The sequence below is a fragment of the Mauremys reevesii genome, linkage group 25 (genome assembly GCF_016161935.1).
Source record: "Mauremys reevesii isolate NIE-2019 linkage group 25, ASM1616193v1, whole genome shotgun sequence".
NCBI classification, from domain to species: Eukaryota; Metazoa; Chordata; order Testudines; family Geoemydidae; genus Mauremys; species Mauremys reevesii.
The window spans coordinates 8,218,225-8,242,111 of NC_052647.1; the positions used below are offsets into that span (position 1 = coordinate 8,218,225).

Genomic DNA, 23,887 nt, shown 5'->3' on the forward strand with positions numbered 1-23,887 from the left:
ACAGCTCTTTGTCCAATGGGTTCTTAAAAACCTCCAATCATGGGGATTCCACAACCTCCCTTTGAAGCCTATTCCAGAACTTAACTATCTTTATAGTGAGAAAGTTTTTCCGAATATCTAACTTAAATCTCCCTTGCTGCAGATTAAGCTGATACCTACTTCTCCTACGTCCAGTGCACATGGAGAACAGTTGAGCGGGGTCCTTTTTATAACAGTCCTTAACATATTTGAACATGGTTTGAACATATTTGAGGGTTGGCTAAGATAAAGAGGCCCCTGGAGGAGAGAAAGCAGGTTACAGGGGTATGTGTGCAGCTTTCTTGGGGTGCCCAGGCTCTGAGTCACTTTGTTACCCATCCGGCGAGAGGAAGATTTTCTCAGGGAGCTGATATCTAGTTGAGCATAACACCACCGGTCTGTTAGCCAGCCTCCCAATCTCCACAGGGCTCTGCCAGCCCGTGCTCTGCCTTGCATGGTAACAGTAGTTGCACCGCGGCCACGAAGTCCCTCTGAAAGTGTCCCCCAGAAGCATCAGGTTACTGTCACAGGACACTCACAGAAATTACCGGGGAACAGAATCTAAACAGCTTGATTGGTACAGCTCAGGATCAGATCTTTATAACCTCACAGCACTGAGACATATGTATAGTGGAATAATCTTAAATTCGTTACCATATATTAAGATTTAAGAGGTAGTGAGTCAAGATCATGGAAACAGAACTGGTTACATATAAAATGAAAATCATAACATGCTTCTTAGAGTCTAAAATCAATTATTACGGCAGTTTTTCACCTAAAGCAATCTCCCAGCAGCATTAACCAACATATCTGGGATCCAACTTTCCTGAGAAAGGAAAAGGGCTTTTTGCACACTGTTCCCAGATGTGCCCGTTACTTTGGGGGTAGGCTCAATTATCAGGGTTACTCTTCTGGGGGAGGGGCTTCTGTAATTCAATTAATGTGCTGTGAAAGTCACTTGTGTGTTCACATGGAGCTCTGCTCCTTCCTTCTGCAAGTCCCCTCCCAATGGAGCTCTCCTGCAGGACCTAGGTTCCTCCAGCCCTAGAACTAGATGAACATGTGCACACACACACTAGCAGAGCAAGTCTGAGAGGACCAGGTCAATCAGCACTCTCCAGCTGATCTCCTCAAGTGTTCCTGTATTCAATGGGCTGGGTTAAGCAGCACTTTCAAGATGGTACCCTTATGTGCTCCTGGTCTCAATAGGCTGGATTGAGCCGCACTTTCAGCTGCTCCCCCCCACCAATGTTCCCCAAGTTTAACACATCCCTATCACACATTCACATTACAATTGTACTGGTAGTAACCCACTTGATGAGCAAACCCCACAGTATTTTGGGGCACTACAGGGATCTTTAGCTTAGGCACAAGAAGCGTCGCTGCAGAGTAAATGGGGGAAGCTAAAAAGAGTAAAATTCAGAGAGAAAAGCAACCAGCTGAACCATAACAGTTATTTATTGAATCATAGTGATAACCACACCAGGAGGGCTAAACAAACATAACAGTTACATTTTAAAGGTTAATACCTGAGGTAGGAAAGAAAACAGAGAGAGAGATGGATCTCACCCACTCCATGAGGCTTGAACTGGTCGGGGTTCCCAGATGATGGTGGTAGCTCAGGGTCCTGAGTGCTGGAGACAGGCAGAGCCCCCAGCACGATCAGTCAGGAGATAGAATCCTGGAAAAATCCTGATCCTGGAAAAGCAGAAACTGGATGGAGTCTTCCAAGAAGATGCCCCCGTAATCCGCGGAGAGATGGTTGTACGTGTTTCCTTTGACTTTTACACACCAGTCACTACCCACCTCAATCATCACAGCAACTTGTTGGTTCATAATTCAAAGGGACGTCTTACTGGGCTACATCCCAAAGTCTGTGCTCACGCAGCCTGATCTCCTCTTTCTCTCCCGGTGCAGTTACATGGGCAGCAGTGAATGGAGATTCAGGCCCAATGGGCCAGATTGTATCTATTTAGTCCTTAGTGGACTTCATGGAGTCTTTGGCACTTCTCCCTTTTTGGGGGTAAACATTCTGCTGGGGGTAGATCATTTTTGGTTTTGTTGTTGTTCAGGGTTTAGGACTGAAAGGGGGGTCATTGTTGGAGTTAGGGGTGTCAGGGTTGGGATTAGGGGTGCCAGGGTTGAGGGCGTGTCAGTGTTAGGGTTTATTAGGTAAAAGAGGGTGTCAGTGTCAGGATTTAGGGGTCTCAGTGTTAGGGTTTAGGGTAGAAGGGGTTGTCAGTGTCAAGGCTTGGGGGTTTCAGTGTCAGGGTTTAAGGTGTAGAAGGGGGTGTTGGTGTCAGGATTTAGGAGGCATCAGTGTTAGATTTTAGGGGTCTCAGGGTGGGGTTTAGGGATCTCAGTGTTAGGGTTTAGGGATTGAAGGGGTGTCAGGGTTTAGCAGAGGTGCTGGAACTAGGGGTGCCTGGGGTGCTGCAACAACCCCTGGCTTGAAGTGGTTTCCATTATATACAGGGTTACAGTTTGGTTCAATGGCTCTCAGCATCCCCACTATAAAAATTGTTCCAGCACCCCTGGGGTTTAGGGATGTCAGTGTCTGGGTTTAAGGGGTCTCTGTGTAAGGGATCTCAGTGTTAGGGTTTAGGGCAGAAGGGAGTGTCCATGTCTGGGTTTAGGAGGTGTCTATATCAGGGTTTATTAGATAGAAGGGGGTGGGGTTAGTGCCATGACTGTTGTTCTCATGATTGAAAGACATCTCCGAAGGGGATAGTTTTGCAGCATTTACTAAAGATGCTTAGACTCTGGCCTGGCCTGATCTCCCCTGGGCATTGGTTCCCCAGCCAGCTCCCCTCAACTGAGAATGCCTTGTCCACACCTCTCATGCGCTTCGTCCTGGGCTTAGTGACTTGCATTGCCTCAGAGGAGCGCAGCTGTCTTGGTGCTTCACAGGCCAAAGTTTGGTTTTTGATGTCACTGGGGCTTGATCCATTAACGCACGGGAAGCTGCCTGGGAGCTAGTGGCAGGACCTGAGCACCGGCCTGGTGAGCTAAATTCTCTCACACTGGTTTAATACGAAGCATCTCTATTGACTTGGATGGAGTTCCTCCACACTGACAAAGGAGTAACAGTAACTGAGATCAGAACCTGGCCCAGCTATAGGTCTGGCCATGACTGAGAGTCCATTCTTGGGTAGCTTTCTAGGAAGCATGTGTTCTGCTATACTTTCCTATGCTGAGGTCCTGGGATTAATTCTTCCTTTTCATGGTACTCGGGGGACTTTCTTATCCCAAATCTGTCCTTTGCTCCCCTTTAGGGAGGGTACAAGGGGGCTGAGCCTGGTCTCTTTAACGGCTTTTGTGCTGATTGCATTGGAAGAGGCCAAGGACATCTGCAAGGATCAAGTCAACGTGAGTATCTCTGCACCGTAGATTCACTTCTACGTTCATACCCAGGTTTTCCCATCTTTCCATCCCCTATGAACCACGCCCCATGGTGTTATGCTTATAAGAAGCACATGAGATCTTTTTCAGGGGAAAAGGCAGTATGCCACGTTTATTGAAGATACAACAATTAACATACGCATTCAATCACACACCACACACACACTATCCCACCAGTCAATGTTATAGTTATCAGTCCAGACTCCGGATCAATCTAGTGGCCAGCTAGGTTGATCACAGGTAAGTAGGAGCCGGGTTCTGTCGGTTGCAACATAATGCTCCGGGGAAGTCTTGGAAGAACGAACCCAGAGTTTCATGGCACCCCATTTATATAGTGATTTTCCTTCATTGGGATCAATGAGTTCTTCTTTGAGTGCTTGCTGATATCAATTCCAGTTAGGTGTGCGCATGCGCTGCGTGCACGGCTGTCGGAAACTTTTCCCTAGCAGCTACCCGTCAGACCAGCTGGGGAGCCCCCTGGAGTGGCACCGGTATGGCGCTCTATATACGACCCTGCTGGCCCAACCTCCCTTCAGTTCCCTCTTACTGCCTGTGATGGTTGTTCGAACAGTGGTTTCTTGCTTGCAAGTGGTCCACTAATCCCTGGCTCTTCTGCTTATCTTTGTATATAGTTACCCATTGTTAGTTAATTGTTCTCTTCTAGTTGTTAATTGCAGTCTTTAGTGGTTGGTGGGGGGGGGTCCCCTTCAATGAGTGCCCCTTGGGGCTCCAGGGCATGCAGTCCCAGGGCTTCAAACCCTATAGCTCCTGCCAAGACTATGCCTACGGGCAACCCCCATGACTCCTGTCTCTGGTGTCTGGGAGAAGCCCATCAGGCAGATAAGTGCAAGATCTGCAAGGCCTTCAAACCTCATGCTAGAAAGGAGAGGAACACTCATTTAAAACAACTCCTCATGGAGTCAGCCCTCTGTCTGCAGCAGGACCCGGCCCCGAGTGCTTCGTTGAGGAGCACCCCTCCAGCGGTGCTGCCAGCAGCACTCCCAGGGGTCGGCGGTCTCCCAGGGCCCAGAAGTGTTCCGCTCTGCACCGCTCCCACTCGCCAGTTGCCCACAAGAAGCAGGCCAAGGACAAGCCTCCACAATGGCCTGATTCAGGAACCGTAGCCTCGGCAGGGCACGCTGCAGTGCATGGGCCTACGGCCGACAGACCCTCTGGTTAGGCTCAACCCCCATGGGCTCCCGTCTCCCCAGGAAGCCCAGCACTCCTGGACTCTCCACAGCCGCAGGTGGAGGAGGTGATGCCACCCTCCACCAGACACTTCTGAGGCCGCTAGGGGGCTTATAGAAATGATGGCTCCCAAGTCTCCAGTCTCGAGGCCTCCATTACCCCAAAGCCCAGCACCTTCAAGAGACAAACCCACTATGTTTGGGCCATCTACCCCCCGACCAGGATCTCTGCATCGCTCCGAGTCCTGGCGCCGTACATATGCCCCGTGCCTGTCTGACTCGTGGCACTGGTCTGACTCGCGGCACCAGTTTCTCAGCCCCGACCCTTGGAGCTGTTTCCGTTTGAGGTGGTCATCAGCTAACAAGTCATGGATCCTGCTCAAGGTTCAGATCCCAATCTGTGACCTCGCAGCAGCGCTCGCATCGACCTCAGACTGCACTCCCCAGTCGTCGCTCGACGGACCAGCACTGCTCTACATAGCAGTACCACTCTATGTCGTGGCACCGCACCCCATCTCGGCACTGCTCCACCTCAGGATCCCTTGCAAAACCCAGATCCAACCCCACCCCCAGTGGAGGTTACACCTGGGGCTCGGGATGAACCAGTCCCGGAAAATCCAGAAGCCGCCATGGAACCACTCCTGCCGGTAGCGTCTTCCTCATCCTCTCCTGACCAGGAGCCACCCAGATGATGGGGCAAGTGGGGCAATTTGTCCAAGGCCCTGCAGGGCCCCCGGCCCCACATCTGCCTTCCCCCATCGCCTCAGCGCACCACATCAGGAGCGGCCCTGGACAGCGCTGCAGCGGTGTGGCTCCGTCAGGGCCTGAGCTCCTCCCACTGAGTCAGAACCGCATGGTAAGGGGGCGGGGCTGCGAGCCCCGGTCCCGCTGGAGCCACGCCACTGCAGCGCCGTCCAGGAGCCAGGGCAGCCTTCATGACGTGTATTTACACTTGTTATGACTTGGCAAAGGTTCCTCCATCTACTATTATGGCTCACTCCACCAGGGCTGTCCCCTCTCTTTTATAGTGAGGAGGAGCCAGCTGACTGCGGCTGTAGCAGTACAGCATGAGGACAGAGGCAGTCATCTGTAGGGTGAGGGAAGCAGGGCCTAGTGGGCAGAGCACTGGACTAGGTTTCAGGAGACTTGAGTTCTCATCCCACAACAGCTGAGGGACCTCAGGCAAATAACTTTCCTACTCTGTGCCTCAGTTTCCTTTTCTGTAATTTGGGGCTAAAAAGACTGACCTCCTTTGTAAAGCGCTGAGGAAAAGTGTGATATAAGAGTTTGGTATTATTAGATCTTGGATCCCGGTCAAACCAGCATGAGTGGCACATGGGGACGATACTACCCTCTCTCATCCCAGGGAGGCTTGCTCAGCCACTGTACCATTCGTGGGGCTAAACGGAGGACATCCTCCAGAATTGCCTCCATCTTTCTTCTTCAGGCTTGCCAGTCCTACATTTTCTCCATATGCACTTTGTCCTCCTGGCCACTGTCTTTCCACTATTTTCTTGGTCGTCTTCTTGCTTTCTGCCTGTAAACGTTACTCTCAAACGCCTCCCTAACAAAATTCCCTTCACAAGTGCTGAGTTTTATTTTTCCCAATGGGTGCTCCACCCCTGCTCTGCCCTGAGGCCCTGTCCCCACTCTGCCCCCTCCCCTGAGGCCCCATCTTTGGTCCGCCTCTTCCTGCCCCTGCTCCGCCCCCTCTCTCAAAGTCCCCCCCACCAGCCTGCCGCTCCCTCATCTCCGTCCCCTCCCCCAAGCGCCTCCCAACAGCTGCTTGCTAATCAGCGGCCAGCCCTGGGGGCTTGATCGGCGGCCAGCTGGGGCAGAACCACTGTGGCTGGTGGGTGCTGAGCACCCCCTATTTTTTTCCATGGGTGCTTGAGCCCCAGAGCACACATGGAGTCGGCACCTATGACTCTCTTCATCCCCTCTTTGTACGTGCCCACCACATCACCTCATCCTCCTCTCTTGCAGCTTCTGTCTGATACCACAGACCAGGGCCAGATTTTGGGGGCAGGCAATCCAGGAAACCACCTTGGGTGCTGGACTTGGGGGGTGGTGCTGGGCTCAGGGTGCTGTTTTTGTTGTTAGAGACAAAAAGGACAATTGATGTTTCCGGTATTCTGTACGTGGATTCATTTTTCACTAACCTACTAGAATGTTCTGGATGTATAAGCTTTGTTTCTATAAGCTTAGAGGAAACTTTTTATTTGCTTATATATGGCATGAATAAATACAGACTTACAGCTCCTAGCGTGCAAATTTATCATCTTGTACAACAGGGATAAATCATACATGCTAATCATGCAGCAAAATCGCGAAATGGGCTACAAATGCAATAAAAATAAGGTATTCAAAAATTTAACAAATAGAGGGGGGGACACCAAAGATGCTCTAGGGTGCCATTTGGGCTACGGCCGGTCCTGCCACAGACATTGGTCTCACTCCTGCTGACATTCTGCATGTGGTCCAGAAATGTCCCCTTTTGCTGCCCTCAAATATCTCACTTCCATGTCTTCAGCCTCCTCTGTCTTTCACCAGCACAAAATTCACTGTGAAATTAAATAAAGCTGGAAGCCACTTGAATTCGTAATGTGTTAATGTAACCCACACCCCTCCTGGTGTGGTGTTCTGTCCCATCTAGTGGCACTGAGACCATGTAGAGAGAGCTTAATGAGCCTGCTCTAGAGTCTTCAGGCTTTTAGTTCATGCAGTAGAGGCTCATGCATTTAGCTCCAGAGGTCCCATGTTCAATCCTGCACCCCTCCTCGGCATTAACACTACTCAAAACCTCAGCCTAACCAACGAGTTTGATTTTCTTCCGTTTTCTTTGTCACCTCCTAGAGTTTGGAAGTCAGCATCAGCAAAGCCGCTGAATACTTAGCCCAAAGGTACCAGTCTCTAACCAGACCATACACTGTGGCTCTTGCGTCCTATGCCTTAGCCATGGTGGGGACACTGGACACTGAGAAGACGCTCATGAGAGCTTCGACAGGTAAATGAGTGCGTCTTATCAAGTACTGGAAAGATGTGGCCAAGTCAGGATGGGGTTCAGGGAAGAGAAGCAAAGGAGGTTGAAGAGGGATTAATTTATGAGGAACGAATAATGGGCATAGATTTGTTCCTTTTAGCCAGATTTGAGATTGATCAGACTGGGTATAAATCCAGAGTAACTCTCCTGGGTTGAGTGGAGTTACTCCAGATTTACACCAATGTGTCTGAGATCTGGATGTGGCAGAGATGTATGGTATTACTTGACCTCAGGAGGAATCTGAGAGCTCTGTACGTATATCTAAAAGATGTAAACCCCAAAGAGAAAAAGAGAGAAAACGGTGGCTCAGGAGGAATGTAACTGGATGAAACTGAGCAAAGGATATAGAATAATATTACCCGCAAAGAAAATGGAGTTTGCCCCATTGTTTGGGATAGTTAAAACAGGGCAGGACAAAGCTGTTGTCTAGATATAACAATGTTATGTTGAAAGGTGCTAGGTGGGTCTTTGATCCCAAAACAGTCACAGACCTTGGCCATGTCTACAATACAGGGACTAGAGCGGCAAAGCTACGGTGCTGCAGCTATCCCGATATCACCCCCTATTGTAGACGCAGACTGCACCGATGGAAGGGGTTTTCCATCTCTGTAGGAACTCCACCACCATGATCAACGGTAGCTAGATCAACTGAAGCATTTTTCCATTGACTTAGCTGTGTCTGCACTAGGCGTTAGTTTGACATAGCTATAGCAAGTGTGTGTGTGTGCAGATGTTTCACATGCCCTGAGTATCACAGCTATCACAATCTAAGTTTTAAGTGTAGACCAGGCCCTTGTTCAAATTAATGGGTGTGCCAGGCACTCTTTCAGACTCAGTGGAAGGAGCAATCAAGACTCTTTCTGTAGTAGACACAGCTAAAAACAATGCAGGGACTGCCCAAGGCACACAGCAGGTCAAGAGCTCAGGCATGTGGGCTGAGGGGTTTCCCTGATGGCAAACACAGAGGCTAGCATGTTGGTTTTGCACCCTGTGTGTTAGAGGCAGAAACCAGCTGAAAGCCTGGAGAAGTGTTACGAAACAAGCAGAGAGACATTGCTTGTTGGGCCTAGAACTCACTTCAGAGGCAGAGTTGGGGATTTCTCAGCAAGAAAGTTGCCTGCTGTTGGTTTCTCTCAAGCTCAGGGAAAACGGGGCTTTCTGTGCATTTTCGTAAGCAATCAGGTTTACACCAGAGAATGTACCAGAGGCCTATCACCAATTCCTCATCCTAATTGAAACAATCCTCCCAAGACCCCAAATATTGGGTAGCTGCTCACCCCTAAAAGGGGCAACAATCAGTTCGACTTACTGATCCTCCATGCGGAAAGTTGGGGAAGGAGTCAGGCGATGGTATGGTCCAGTCAGATCTGCTCAGAATGAGTGGATCTCCTTGAGGAGAGTCCTTAGCTCACCTTCTTTGCTGCTGCCTAGAGGGAAATCGCTGGGAAGAGCCAAACGCCCACACCTTCAACATTGAGGGCACCTCGTACGCCTTGCTGGCCTTGCTGAAAATGAAGAAGTATGAGTTGACTGGTCCTATAGTCAGATGGCTGAGAGAGCAGAACTACTATGGAGGAGAATATGGATCTACCCAAGTGAGTATGATCCTTATAGTCCCGGGTATCCTTCCAAGACCGTGTTTTGTGGGCAGGTCTCCCATCGGAAGGAATGGGATCCGATCACTTGAGTCATTGTAGAAAGCCCTGGGGAATGCCCAGTAGAGAACAGTCCTGCATTGCCTGGGAGATGGGCAACGTGACCTATCAGGACTTTGCCATTGTTAACCTAAGGCAGAGACCAGCACAGGGGCATGACTGAATCTTCTCACTAAAGGCTCCATCCCGCCAAGGTGATGGGTGTGAGCACATGCTTCTCTTTAAGATAATGAGTTGTCCTGGGGAGTGAATGAGCCTTCTCTTCCCATGGGCAGAAACACACATGCATCTGGACTCATTCTAGCATTTGTTGTTTTTTGGCCATTGGTCTGGAGAGAGGGTACCAGGTGTGCAGGACCAACGGACTGAGTCCAAATGACAAAGCCATGGTAGATCATGACTAATCTGAATCAATTGGGCTTTATCCACCTCTAAGTAGAACTGTAAGCTTATGTTTTTTAGATTCTTTTTTTAAAACTGTGCTTACACGAAGCACTGGAGAGGATAAAAGCCCTACTGCTAGTGACAGCTAAATAAAGATGGAGTGTCCTCAGATATCCCTCCCTTCCCTGGAATACAGGGGCCACCAGGAACTATAGGGTCTGTCTGTGTCCAGCAGCCTCAGTAGAGAGGCCCCTTTACATTCCTTGCTACTGAGTCTTGTCTTTTCTCTACCTAAAATGATGCTACAAGCTTGGTTGGGAGTGGTCTGTATTTCTGAGTCACAGGCCATGTGTTCTATCCCTAACATTGTTCTTTGTGTGGCATAGATGTCTCTATATAAGTAACCTACACACCTCCTGGGTATGGTGCTATGTTCCCTGTAGTGGCACCGAAACCACTTAGAGAGAGAGATTAAATGTGTCTGCTACAGACTTAGCTAAGGGCCACACGGCTTTTAGCTCATGCAGGAGAGGCTCATGCATTTAGCAAGAGGTCCTGCATTTGAGTCCCAGACAAGCCCCCACTTGTAATACCGATAGACCTCAGTTGTCGGTGGGTGGGATCGAACTCATTAAACTCTCTAAGTGGTCTCAGTGCCACTAGAGGGGACAGAGCACCACACCCTGTGGAGGTGTGTGGGTTACATATACATAGAAGGAGCCACTATCTTGCTGTGCTCTGTCCAGCTGACAATTGGCCCCTGTTAATAGCTAGGCGCGAAGGGAAGCTAATTAACCATGCACAATATATTTATTGACTATGGGTTCTAGTCCTGGCTTGGCCACTGGCTTCCTGGGTGACCCTGGGAAAGTTACTTCCCTGCCCTGTGCCTCCGTTTCCCCATCTGCAACATGGGAATAAAGATCTTGTACTGCTTTGTAAAGTGCTTGGAGATCTACTGATGAAACACATTACAGAGGAACCAGGTAATATTATTATATAACCCTTTGCCTGTGTGACACCCAGTGGACCCTTGGTGTTTTCTTTCATTGTATTTTTGGTTCCTCTTCCTTAAGAGTCAGTTTAAAAGCTGTCAGATGTTCAGTGCAATAGGACAATAAGGTGTAACTCTCTTGTCTTTTTCCTGGTGTTCTAGGCGACCATCATGGTGTTCCAGGCTCTTGTGCAGTACCAGATAGACATTCCGCAGCACAAAGACCTGAATTTGATCGTTTCTATTTTCCTGTCACATCATTCTAGGCCTATAAAGTACAGAATCTCAAATGAGGACGCTCTAGTGGCCAGAACAGCAGAGGTATCGTGCTTCTCTATGTGATTAGTACAGATCACTGATTATAGAGAAAGAAGATTTGACTAGAACCTCCCATCCAAACCGTTTTGGGAAAGGGAGGGGCATTCATATTCCCGGCATCAGATCCAAATGCATCCACACTTTTGACTCCGATTTTTAAGACCAGAAGGGACCAATATGATCATCTCGTCTGACCTTCGGCATGACACAGGCCAGAGAACCTCACCTACTAATTTCGGCATCAAGCCCGTAACTTCTAGCTGAGCTGTGAGATGTCTCTTAGGTAGATATCCAGTCTTGACTTAAAGACTTGAAGTGATGGAGAATCCACCACATCCTGTCAGGCCCTAGGTTCTAGGCAGTCAGGCCTGGTGGTTGGAGCCGGCTGGAGCGTCGGGACTGGGCCAAGGGCAATGCTGAAATCAGGGTCTGGGGACAGGCCGTGGGTCAGAATCCACAGACAAGCCAAATCAGGATTGAAGTCAGAGTTCGGATGCAGGCCAATGGTCAAAGTCAGGTTGGAATCAGTCCGAGGGCCTGGGGGGCCAGGAGGCGGATGCAGGCTGGAGCGGGACTGGAGCAAGGTCAGAGCAGGGCACAGAGGAAGCTGAAGTGGGCTGGAACAAGGCTCGGGCATGGCTGGGGCAGGAACAGGAACTGGATCAAGGGCAGGCCAGAAGCCTGGGGAGTCTGTAACACTGCAAGGCCGGAGGAAGGTCCCTGGCTGACTAGTGCTGTTGTGCAGAGTCACTCTCAGCTCTGATGGGGACAGTGAAATACTTGTGCCTGGGGGTCATCTGGCCTGAGCCCTGACCAGGGATAGTCACTGCAGGCTCCGTTGGAGGAGTGAGTCACCGCAGCTGGGTGAGCAGCCCTGGGCTGGGTGGGGTTTGCCTCACACATCCTGAGGTAAATTGTTCCAGGGTCAGTGGCCTGGAGTGTGTGGTTTTGAGCTGAATCCAGAAGTAGGAGGGGATGGGTTGCTGTTTAGGTTTGGCTCTGGAGAAGCAATACGTCTGAAGATCAAAGAGCTACTGCCTCGGAAGTAACCTTTTTTCTCCTTCATGCTATTGTCTCTGCAGAGTCCCCCCAGCCCCTCCGGGTGAGTGACTGTCAATCTCACCAGCTTCATTTTCTTCATTAGCTTCATTTGCCCTGTCTTTTAAATTAATAATAATAAAAATGAAGTACAAAAGAAAATTAACCCTGGATTAATTTTACAGCTCAAATGGAATGAAGACTTCACTGTGAAGGCAGAAGGAACTGGACAAGCAACAGTAACGATAATTTATAACGCAAAGCGAAAGGAAGATGAATCTCAGTGTAAGAAGTTTGACCTGAGGGTATCGGTTGAAGAAGCCCAGGGTGGTAAGTAACCACCTGTCTTTTCTCTTCTGAAGCTTGCTGTCAATCCTCAGATCATGGACAGCAGTGGATTTACACCAACCAACCACCATCTCTGCAATCACATTCTTAACTTTGGAAAGTATTTTTGTGAAGCTTCTACAAACTCTCCCAGTTCCCAAGTCCTAAAAATTATACCCATAGGGCAGGCACTAAATAATATTTCCAGCTACTACATGTTGTAAGTTGCAACCAATGCAGGGTCCTTCTAGATGAGGGAGCAGATGCTGCCTTCTCTCATCCTGGCACATGTTAGCAGCATCATTGGAGCATCAGATGTGGATGGGAACACAGGCCGGCTACTCTGGGTATTGTCTCCCTCTAAAGCAGAGATGAGCCCATGCCAGGAAGTCTGGTTACAGACCCAAACTTCCAGTGCACACATTTCCAGACAGCATGGGTGTGAAATCAGCATGGGACAGAGGTCAGGATCTTCAGCACCCAAAACACAAGCCTCTGTGGCTTGGTCTAAAGGAGCAACTTCCTTTACCTGGGAGTAGCTGATTGTTATAATTGCTAGGGCTGGCCAGTAGCGGGAGATATGCTGGTCTAATGCATGGTCATATGATAGAGGGATCCAGGATTTTGGCACTGCTTTTACACAAATGGGAGCCAGCTGTAAATTGTTCTTAACTTTCCCAGCTGTCCAAATTCACACCCACGAGTTCTCATTGTTTCAGTCTCCTCTTTCTGCTAACCCTAGACCGAAGGCAGCACATGAGCTGATATTCAGTGGCACTCACATCACCCACCTCCTGGCCACTGGTCCAGGGGCTCTGCATTTTAATTTAATTTTAATTGAAGCATCTTAAACATTTTAAAAACCTTATTTACTTTACATACAATAGTTTAGTTATATGTTACAGAAAGAGACCTTCTGAAAACGTTAAAATGTATGACTGGCACGCCAAACCTTAAATTAGAGACAATAAATGAATACTTGGCCCACCACTTCTGAAAGGTTGCTAACCCCTGCCCTAGACTGTATTTCATTTGTGCCACTCAGCTGGGAGAGGCTTTTTAGTTTGCGTGCCAGGGATGGGAATAATTTTTTATGGATTTCTGGAGGGGAGTTTTATTGAGGGATTTTTCACATCTACTCTAGGACCTGTTTGATTACAAAGCCATATTAGTACACCTAAAAAACAAAAGAGGGTTTATCTGGCATGAAATTTACACTGAGATATTAATTTCTTTTGTCTTCTGCAATGTTTCCAGTTAAGAAGCCGGATGGAGCGATGCGTTCAGTCTATATTAAAATCTGCATCAGGTGAGAAAAATGCCCTTTAATGATAGATGATAAATAGATGGACCTATGCAGGGGGTAGCTGGAGAATCCTGGGCTATGATTTTTTTCTATGGAATGGGCGAAAAAGTTATAATTAAGCAACAGGAGCTGGTGGAGCGATCGCAAAAATCAATGTTCAAGTGATGAATTCTGATCAAAAGGGTATTTTCTCTTCTCCTCGTTAGGTTCCTCGGTGTGGTTGATGCCACAATGTCTATCATCAATGTCTCCATGCTCACTGGCTTCTCACCGGACATGGAGGATCTTAAGAGAGTATGTCAGTGTAATCTGAGAACAGGGAACGTAATAAACAATGCAGTGGCTCGACTGGGGCTTTCAGATAAGAAAATCCAATGCAGCAGATGAATAGTCAGACTCCAGAGTTAAACCTGGAGGGAGACCAGACAGCTCTAAGGATTGGTAACAGCTTTAGGAAACCACAACCAGTTGTCTCCAGGTCGGGGATGGCAGTTTTGGGGCATTCATAGAGGAGATTCCAGGGGATGAATAAGCCATGAGCGCAATGTCCAAATTCACAGAAACAAACAGGGCCCTGGGCAAATTTTGCAGGTTGCACAGGCTACTTTGAAAATCTGGCCATACAAGTTCAGGTCAGTTCAATCCTGCTTTATTGGATAGCAAATTGAGAGGCTGCTGTCATTTGACTGTGCATGCCAGAGCAGAATGCATTTGATACAGTCTCTTGTACAGTGGGGCCACAGTTTAAAAAAAAAATGATTTCCCTTTAGATCCTCTGACCTACATAGTGCAGTTATTTGGGCCTGAAGAACTGTGGATACAAAAAAAAAAAAAAAGAGGCTGCACAAAAAAAATCCAGGTCCTGAAGGATTCATTGCAGTGAATTGCTGCCCGGGTATAAAATGAAGGTGAAGTTTAGCAAACAAACCCAGGGATGTTTCCAGCATTGGTGCTGGTGAACAGGGGCCGCTAACAGAGGAGTTTTGAGAGGGAGTTTGGAAAGGGAGTGATGTACAGTCGCCATTCTTGTTGGGCAAAAGTCAACATGGTTTCTGTAAAGGGAAATCTTGTTTTACTAATCTATTAGAGTTCTTTGAAGGGTCAACAAACATGTTGACAAGGGAGATCCAGTGGACATAGTGTACTTAGATTTCCACAAAGCCTTTGACAAGGTCCCTCGCCAAAAGCTCTTACATAAATAAGTTGTCATGGGATTAGAGGGAAGATCCTTTCATGGATTGAGAACTGGTTAAAAAAACAGGGAACAAAGGGTAGGAATTAATGGTATATTTTCAGAATGGAGAGGAGTAACTGGTGGTGTTCCTCCAGGGTCAGTCCTAGGACCAATCCTATTCAACTTATTCATAAATGATCTGGAGAAAGGGGTAAAAAGTGAAGTGGCAAAGTTTGCAGATGATACTAAACTGCTCAAGATAGTTAAGACCAAAGCAGACTGTGAAGAACTTTAAAAGGATCTCACAAAACTAAGTGATTGGGCAACAAATTGGCAAATGAAATGTAATGTGGATAAATGTAAAGTAACGCACATTGGAAAAAATAACCCCAACTATACATACAATATGATCGGGGCTAATTTAGCTACAACTAATCAGGAAAGATCTTGCAGTCATCATGGATAGTTCTCTGAAGACGTCCACACTGTGCAGCGGCAGTCAAAAAAGCAAACAGGATGTTAGGAATCATTAAAAGTGAGATCCAGAATAAGATGGAGAATATCTTATTGCCCTTATATAAATCCATGGTATGCCCACATCTTGAATACTGTGTACAGATGTGGTCTCCTCATCTCAAAAGAAGATATACTGGCATTGAAAAAGGTTCAGAGAAGGGCAACTAAAATGATTAGGAGTTTGGAACGGGTCCCCTATGAGGAGAGATTAAAGAGGCTAGGCCTTTTCAGCTTGGAAAAGAGGAGTCTAAGGGGGGGATATGATAGAGGTATAGAAAATCATGAGTGGTGTGGAGAAAGTGAATAAGAAAAAGTTAATTTACTTGTTCCCATAATATAAGAACTAGGGGCCACCAAATGAAGTTAATGGACAGCAGGTTTAAAACAAATAAAAGGAAGTTCTTCTTCACGCAGCGCACAGTCAATCTGTGGAACTCCTTGCCTGAGAAGGTTGTGAACGCTAGGACTATAAGAGGGTTTAAAAGAGAACTGGGGCCAAGGGCTCTGGCTGGGGGTGCCAGATCTGGGGTGGGACCACAAATGAAGCCTGCAGGGTGCAGGAGGAGGTTCCAGGCTGGGGCATGAGGTTGGGGTTCAGGGAGCAGGTTAGGGCTCTGGCTGGGGATGTGGGCTCTAGGGTGGGGCCAGGGATGAGGATTTTGGGGTGCAGGAGGGAGCTCTGGGCTGGGGCAATGGGTTGACATGCAGGAGGGGGTAAGGGGTGCGGGTTCTGTTAGGGAGTTAGGCTGTGTGAGGGGGTTCTGACCTGGGGCAGGAGCTTGGGATGCAGGAGGGGGGTCATGGTGCAGGCTCCAGCCAGGCAGCACTTATCTCAGGTGGCTCCTAGAAGTGGTGACATGTCCCTCCAGCTCCTAGGCAGAGGGAGCAGGGGGCTCTGTGCGCTGCTCATGCCCGCAGGCACGGCCCATGCAGCTCCCATTGGCTGCAGTTCCTGGCCAATGGGAGCTGCGGAGCTGTCACTCGGGGCGGGATCAGTGTGCAGAGCCCCTGTGGCCACTCCTGCGCCTAGGAGTTGGACATACTGGCCGCTTCCGGGACCTGTGCAGAGCCAGGAAAGGCAGGGAGCCTGCCTTAGCTGCGCTGTGCTGCTGACTGGAGTTGTCAGGGTCCCTTTTCAACCAGGTGTTCCGCTCAAAAACCAATCTCCTGGCAACCCTAGGTGTGGAGTAAGTAGCAGGCTAGTATCTTCCATGATACAATCTGCATGGGAGACGTGATCACAAGCATAAGCTGCAGGACTTTCATAGAGACGCTGCCTTACCCACAATGCCTCTTGCTTTTTCTTATTCACATTTAGCTTTCCCAAGGGGTCAACAGATACATTTCCAAGTTTGAAATCAACAAAGCCCCATCCGACAGAAGCAACCTCATAATCTATGTGGACAAGGTAAAGACTCAACAAGCGGCTTCTCTGATCTTGTGTTAATTTCATGGGCTCCTGCTGAGCCAAACTGCACTCTCAGATACACCCTGGCATCCCCACAGACATCAGCAAGTTGACAAACTGCAACCCATCGCCAAATTTGATTCACTGGTCCAGATTCAGTCTTTCCACTAGGAGTAACTGAATGGGCCAGATCCTCAGCTGGTGTATGTGGATGTAGGTCCATTGACTTTAATGGGAAATGCAACATCTGATATTAAGGTTGAATTTGCTTCTCTGTGCCATTCACTTCTTCTTTCCTTGTTCCTTTCACTTCTCTAGTTCTTCTTTCCCGCACCTGCCTCACTTTTCTTTCCCCAACATCTCCCTTTCTTTTATTCTTTTTCATTCTCTCTTCCATCCAGCCACCCTTCAGCCTAAGCAATCCTATTATTTCCCCCGCACCCAGGTTTCTCACAGAGAGGAGGAATGCCTGCAGTTTAAAGCTCACCAGTTTTTCGAAGTGGGGCTCATTCAGCCGGCATCCGTCACAGTCTACGACTATTACAGCATAGGTAACAGATCGCAGCTCTCCTCACCATTCAAGGCACCTGGCTTCAAATTCTGCTCTGGGTCACATTGGTATCATTGCCTCTTGCAGTCTTTTTGAGTACTTAGGTATTATTGCCCCGTGTAACAGAGGGGATACACTGGAAATAGAACCCAGGCGTCCTGAATCCCAGTCTCCTGCTCTACACTAGCTCACTCTCCCTTCAACTTTTCCAGATTACTGTGCCCCTTTCAGGAGTCTGATTTGTCGTGCATGCCCCAAGTTTACCTCACTTAAAAACGACTTGCTTACAAAATCAGACATAAAAATACAAAAGTGTCCCAGCCACACTAGTACTGGCAAATTGCCGACTTCCTCATTTTTTAACATGTAACTATAAAATAAATCAATTAGAATATAAATATTGGACTTACATTTCAGTGCGAGCCATGAGCCTGTTTTCACTCATGAGTCGTGTCATTCAGTGGCTGGAGAGCGGCAGCTGCTGGCCAGGTTCCCAGCTCTCAAGGCAGCACCCCGCCAGCAGCAGCGCAGGAGTTAAGGTGGCATGACCTGCTGCTGGTAGGAGCGCTGCCTTCAGAGCTGGGAGGCCAGAGAGCGGGGGTTGCTGGCTGGAGCGTTCATATTTTTGGCGGCGAATGAGGACTATTTTTTTCAATCCTGCTCCCATCCCGACCCACAATATCTACTCCCACCTGCTCCTGCATTGTTTGTTGAATTTTTATCCCACTATTATAGCAATGGGCCCTGCGGGATCCCAGTCCCACTGCAGGGCTCTAGAATCTTTTGTAAAACTAGGCAAATATCTACATAAGTTAACATAGCCCATGGGTATCCCTAGGGTATGTGTCCCCCTGGTTGAGAACTACTGGATTAGAACACAGGGGGTTTAGACTCAGACTTTAAGGCCAGACGGGACCATCCTGATCATCTAGTCTGGTTTACTGCCCACCTCCCAGTTCCTCCTGTTCCAACATTACTCCATGCTGGAAATATATGGTCACACTCATCACCTTAACACACCCAAGCAAAGGTAGACAAAATAATAAGGGGAACCTCTGACTACAGGCAATAATTATCCTACTTGCCCTCTCCTCCCGTTTTACCTCCAGAGGTGAATTTGCTGCTAGCATGATTAAGAGGGTGTCTCCAACAAGCACCAGCCCGTCATTTCAAGCTGATGGTTTCCTATAGCTAAGAAAGTCGTTCCCACAGACTGCTGCTCCCTTCCCCAGGGTCACCCAGTGGGGCTTCTGCTTGAGTAAGGGCTTCAGGGTTGTCTCCTAGGTGCTGTAAACCGTGGCCGTTGTTCTACGGGAGGGGGAATGATCCATGTCTCTGATCTTTCTCTAGATGACCGGTGCACCAAGTTCTACCACCCGTCTAACCAGAGCGGGCTCTTCAATATGATCTGTCACTGGGACATCTGCCGGTGTGCAGAAGGTAAGGAGAGTCCTGTCTCTGCTTATATATTGGGTGAGGGCTCCCCTGTCATCTTTACCAGCAAACATGCAGTCCCAGGCCCCCCAGCAACCAATCAGGGCCTTCTTTCCCTGTGGTGTCTGGGTGATTTTCACGTGCGATACAGGCTCATGGCAGCTGGAGACAGGATGGTCCCTGGGTCTGTCCCCCAGCCTGGAACTCTGACTCTTGGCCGGCTGTGTCCCTGCTACACACCACCACATACAGCAATAGGGGAATGAGGGTTGGGATGAGGGTACCCTCAGTGGGAATATGTGAGGGATGCACCCCCACATGAACTCATGCACGCCTGGGGAGCGGAGGCAAGAGAAGATCCAGAAGGGACTGCAGGGCCTGGGATTGGGCCAGGGAACGGAACCTAGAGGGGCTGGAATGGGCCTTCGAGGAGGTAGTAACCCCCAGAACCCACCCCTCGCCCCCGCAGAGGTCTCAATATCTTCCTTCACTCCCTCTCCTGTCCCTCCTCCCCTGCAGTCACAGAGGGTTTCCACTCTCCCTGACCACCTGCCCTCACCTGGGTTCCCTCCCTTCTCCAATGGCAACCCCACCCACCAATCACAGGAGAGCTGGCAGCAGGACGTAGAAGCAGAATTTCTCTAACCAGCTGGGTCACCAGGAGGGAGCGGGTATAGGAAACATCAGTTCCTCCTCTCTGGCCATCAGGGCTTTGGGGGCTGGACCAAGCCAGCTGATCCATGGAGTCCAGTTGGGGGGGGGGGGGCATGGTGACACAAAGTCAGGCACTTCTTTACTATATCTGGGTTCTCTCATTCCAAGATGCCCACAGCTGGCACCCCTCAGCCCCCCACTGTCAGTTTCAGCCCAGAGGCCAAGTATTGAATGAGCCATGGAGGCTCCACTCCCCGATCTCTAAGAAAAGGATCCTCTAGAAGAGGGTAGAGACCCATTGGTGGGGCCGTTGTTCAGTGGGGAACTTGCTGTAGCCCTGCTGTCTGCCGGGCATACAGAGAGGCGCTCAGTCTCCGGATCTGTCCTTCCCATCACCTTTGATTCCCCATCTGCTGCTCCACTAAGTCCTGTGACCAGGCTCCTCCTGGCGCTGACCCAGGCAGAGATCCATCAGTGCAGAGAGGGAAGTTAGCTGGGATTGCCAGGCCTACTTATGGTCCTTGGTTATTTCATACACCCAGGCAGAGTTCCTCTGGGCAACATCTACCGATTCCTTTGCAGAGCTGTCTGAGTGTCTGCTCAGGATCATTTAGACCCTGCAACCTACCCCTCCATCCCTTGTTTTTTTCTTTTACTGTGTCCCATAACATAGGCGCTGACTTTTATTTTTCCTGGTGGCTGCTCCACCCCGACTCCACCCCTTCCCCTGAGGCCCCACCCTTGCTCTGCCACTTCCTGTACCCGATCTGCCCCCTCCCCAGACACCCCCGCCACCTGCACTCCACCAAATGCCTCCTGCCAGCCGCCAAACAGCTGTGGCTGGTAGGTGCTGAGCACCCCCTATTTTTTTTCCCCATGGGTGCTTGAGCCCTGGAGCACCCATGTTGTCAGCACCTATGTCCTATAATGTGACGGGTGGTTGGCTTCATGGCCACTCCCTTGTCAGAGGAGGTGGGCCTGTCACTGTGCGGGTTAGCGCGGCTCACCCAGGATTCAAATAGGTGGGCACCTATGGGTCACTAATAACAGAGCTGAAACTAGGGTCTCCCTTGGTGATTCTCTACCCATCTTCCTTCCCCATAGAAAGCTGCTTCATGCAGCAGAAGATAGAGGGTCCCGTCACCCTGAACAGACGAATGGAGGAAGCCTGCAAACCTGGAGTGGATTATGGTAAATCTGTGATTTGGATCTGCTGAGTCTTTTTCCATGAGGAGAGCGCAGAGACAGGGTTCAGAATTCGATTTGGATTGTAAAGTTTGCCTTTGAGGCTGAATCGGGGTAAGGTCTGGATCTGCTGGGACAGAAACCTGATGAGATTTTGGGGCCATAAGTGCCCAGAAATGAACAAGATCAGATGACTGTTTAAGATTCAATCTAACCCTAAGAATTTATCTGCCCCCCTGTCACGGTGCGCAACTCACCCCTGTGGCACCTCCTGCTGGTTCTCTCAGGGAATTAGTGTTTCCAGCCTCCGGAGCGCCCTCTGCAGGCTGGTGTCCCGCCTGCTGCTTGGCCCAAGTCCCTCCTGGACCCCAGTGCCCTTTTCAGGCCAGGGTGCTGCCTCCTTGCAATACCCCCACAATCTCAGGGTCTCCCCACCCAGGGGAACCCACAACCCTCTAGCCCCACCTTGCTTCAGTCCTGGGTTACTGCCAGTCACCATCTAGCCCCCACTCACTGGGGCAGACTGCAGTGCAAAAGCCACTCATCATAGGCAAGGGGTGTTTGGACCTGCTGCCCTTGCAACCCCAGTACCTAATTCACCTTCCACTAGGCCACAGCCTCAGGGATTTCCAGGCCGGAGCGCCCCAGCTCCCTTGGCCTTCCCCCAGCGCTGCTCCAGTCTAGGTACCTTCTCTCAGCAACCTGCAGCCAGATCCCTCCCTTTCAAAGCTAGAGAGAGTCTGTCTTGGTTTCTGGCCCCCAGCCCTCTTATAAGGGCCAGCTGGGCCCTTATTAAGCCAGCCACAGCTGTGGCTCCTTTCCAATCAGCAGGAGTGGGGTAACTATCCTGCTATGCCCCCATTCACGAGTGGCAGGTTTGTAGAAATTTTGGTGGTGTCCACAACCCACCCACTGCCAAACTCTGCCCCCCACCTGCCTATGGCTATGGGAGAGAGTTTGGGTGGAGGGAGGAGGTCTGGGGTGCAGGCCCTGGGCTGGGGATTAGGGTGCAAGAGGGGTGCAGGCTCTGGGAGGGAGTTTGGGTGCTGGGTGCAGGCTCTGGGCTGGGACAGGGGGTGGGTGTGCAGGAGGGGATGAGGGGTGTAGGCTCTGGGATGGAGTTTGGGTGCAGGGTCTGGACTGGGGGTGGGGGTGTAGGAGGGGTGAGGGTGTAGGCTCTGGGAGGAGTTTGGGGTTGGAGGGTGCAGAGGGAGGAGTTTGGGGGCAGGGAGATGTGCATGAAGGGGAGGGGTGCATGCTCTGGGAGGAGTTTGGGGATAGGAGGGAGGGAGTTTGGGGGCAGGGGAGGTGTGTGTGTGAAGGGGAGGGGGTGCATGCAGGGGTGAGGGCTGTGGGGCTGAGGATGAAGGGTTTGGGGTGTGTGAGGGGGCTCAGGGCTAGGGCAGAGGGTTGGGGTGTGGGGTGCGGGCTCTGCCTGGGACTGAGAGGTTCATGATGCAGGAGGGGGCTCAGGACTGGGGCAGAGGATTGGGGGGGATGAGGGCTGGGGATGAGGGGTTTGGGGTGTTGGAGAGGCTCAGGCCTAGGGCGGAAGGGCAGCCTGCCCTGCCAATAGAGGATGGGGGGCACTTGGACCCTGTGGCAGCAGTTGATGCCAGGAGCCGGCAGAGCAGACTCAATGAGAGCTGCAGGCTCTGGGGCCCAGGGGAGGTGAGCAGGGGCAGCAAGTGGGGGCCAGGGGAAACCGGGGGAGAGCCCCGGCCCCAAACATTGGTGGAGCCGAGCCCCCGGGCCCTGAATATTGCTGGAGCCCAGGCACCATGAGTGTATATAACTCCCCGCCCCTGCCCCCTTTTCCCTAGTATCTGAGCACTTCACAATCTTTAACATGTTTATTCTCACAACCTCCTGTGAGGCAGGGCAGTGCTATTATCCCCACGGTACAAAAGGGGAAACTGAGGCATGGAGTGACTAAGTGACTTGCCTAAGGTCATGCAGCTAGTCTGTGATGGAGCAGGAAAATGAACCCCGGTCTCCAGCTTTTGCCCTCACCACAGCACCAGCTTTCTCACAGCCAGTTTGGGGAGTCAGTTACACAGTGAATTCTCTACAGAAAAATACTGCAGACCTTCAACTGGTGTTTTGTATGTCTTCCTTTTTTTAAAGTGTATAAAACCAGGCTTGTTAGAATTCAACAAGTGGATAGTTCTGACTACTACATCATGGAAATTGTGGAACTCATTAAGGCAGGTAAGAGCTCCCCTTCTACAATCAGGGTGCAATTTCTCTGAATGGCCTTTGGGATAAAGGCCGGCATAAGAGCTATTTCTCTTAGCCAGAGGAAGTGCTAAAGCCCCAAGGCTAATCTAGATCCATGCTCCAGGGCATTAATTTATCGCCACAAGGGGACAAGAAAGAATTTGCTCAACCCACCTAGGCAGCCATGCCACAAAGAGGCAGACAAAATAACAGGGGGAACCTCTCCCTGTGGTCAGCCTGGCACAATTGGTCAGTCTCATTATGGGCTTTTTCAATCTTCCTCTGAAGCAATTGGCATTGGCCACTGGGGGAGTCAAGATCCCAGACTTGGTGGCCCTTTGGCCCAAGCTGGTATAGGGGAGATGGAGCCTCTCTTCCTCAGTGCTGACTTTTATAAATCAATATAAAGGCAAAGGAAGCAGGGATCTAACTGAGCTCAAAGCGGCTTCACTCACTGGGAGCTGATTTGACTGTTCTAATTATTTGAATTACCTGAGATTAGGGGCCCCTTGTGCTAAGCACTGTACATATCCAGATACAACCCCTGCCTTGATGAGGTTACAATCTAAATCGACACTGGCTGGATTTATTAGCCCCGTTTCACAGGTGGGGAATTGAGTCCCAGGGAGATCGAGTGACTTGTGCAAGGTCACACCAGGAGTCTGTGGCAGAAACATGAGCTGAGGCCTGACCTCTTGAGGCCCAGCCCAGTACCACAACCACAAGACGGTCCTTCCTGTCTCTAATGACTGCTGGAGCTTCAGTGATTGGTTATCGTAGCAGTCACACTAGGGCTGAATTTGTACTGAAATCGCAAGAGAACACCTAGGAGTCTCCTCTTCTCTGTTCCTTTCATCTTCATCCCTCTCCACCCCGTATTATCTCCTCCTCACTCTGCTCTTATGTGTGACATCTTTTTTCACCCCCGCCCTAGGGACTGATGAAGATCCACAAGGAAAAACCCGCCCATTCATCAGCCACATAAAATGCAGGAAGTCTCTGAGGCTGGAGCGTAACAAAGACTACTTGATCTGGGGACGCAGCACCGACTTGTGGCCCAGGAAAGCTGAGTAA

At 49.9% G+C, this 23,887-nt stretch overlaps 1 protein-coding gene across 1 annotated transcript; it reads left to right on the forward strand.

The window, feature by feature from the left end:
* Positions 1 to 1,735: 1,735 nt before the first annotated feature.
* On the forward strand, positions 1,736 to 23,887 carry LOC120391227 (A.superbus venom factor 1-like). Its single transcript, XM_039514698.1, has 14 exons — positions 1,736 to 1,761; positions 3,294 to 3,387; positions 7,464 to 7,614; positions 9,082 to 9,245; positions 10,846 to 11,004; positions 12,225 to 12,369; positions 13,624 to 13,675; positions 13,879 to 13,966; positions 16,681 to 16,770; positions 17,216 to 17,321; positions 18,671 to 18,760; positions 20,513 to 20,599; positions 22,721 to 22,804; positions 23,748 to 23,887. The coding sequence occupies exons 1-14, from the start codon at positions 1,736 to 1,738 to the stop codon at positions 23,885 to 23,887; spliced, it is 1,476 nt and encodes a 491-aa protein (XP_039370632.1).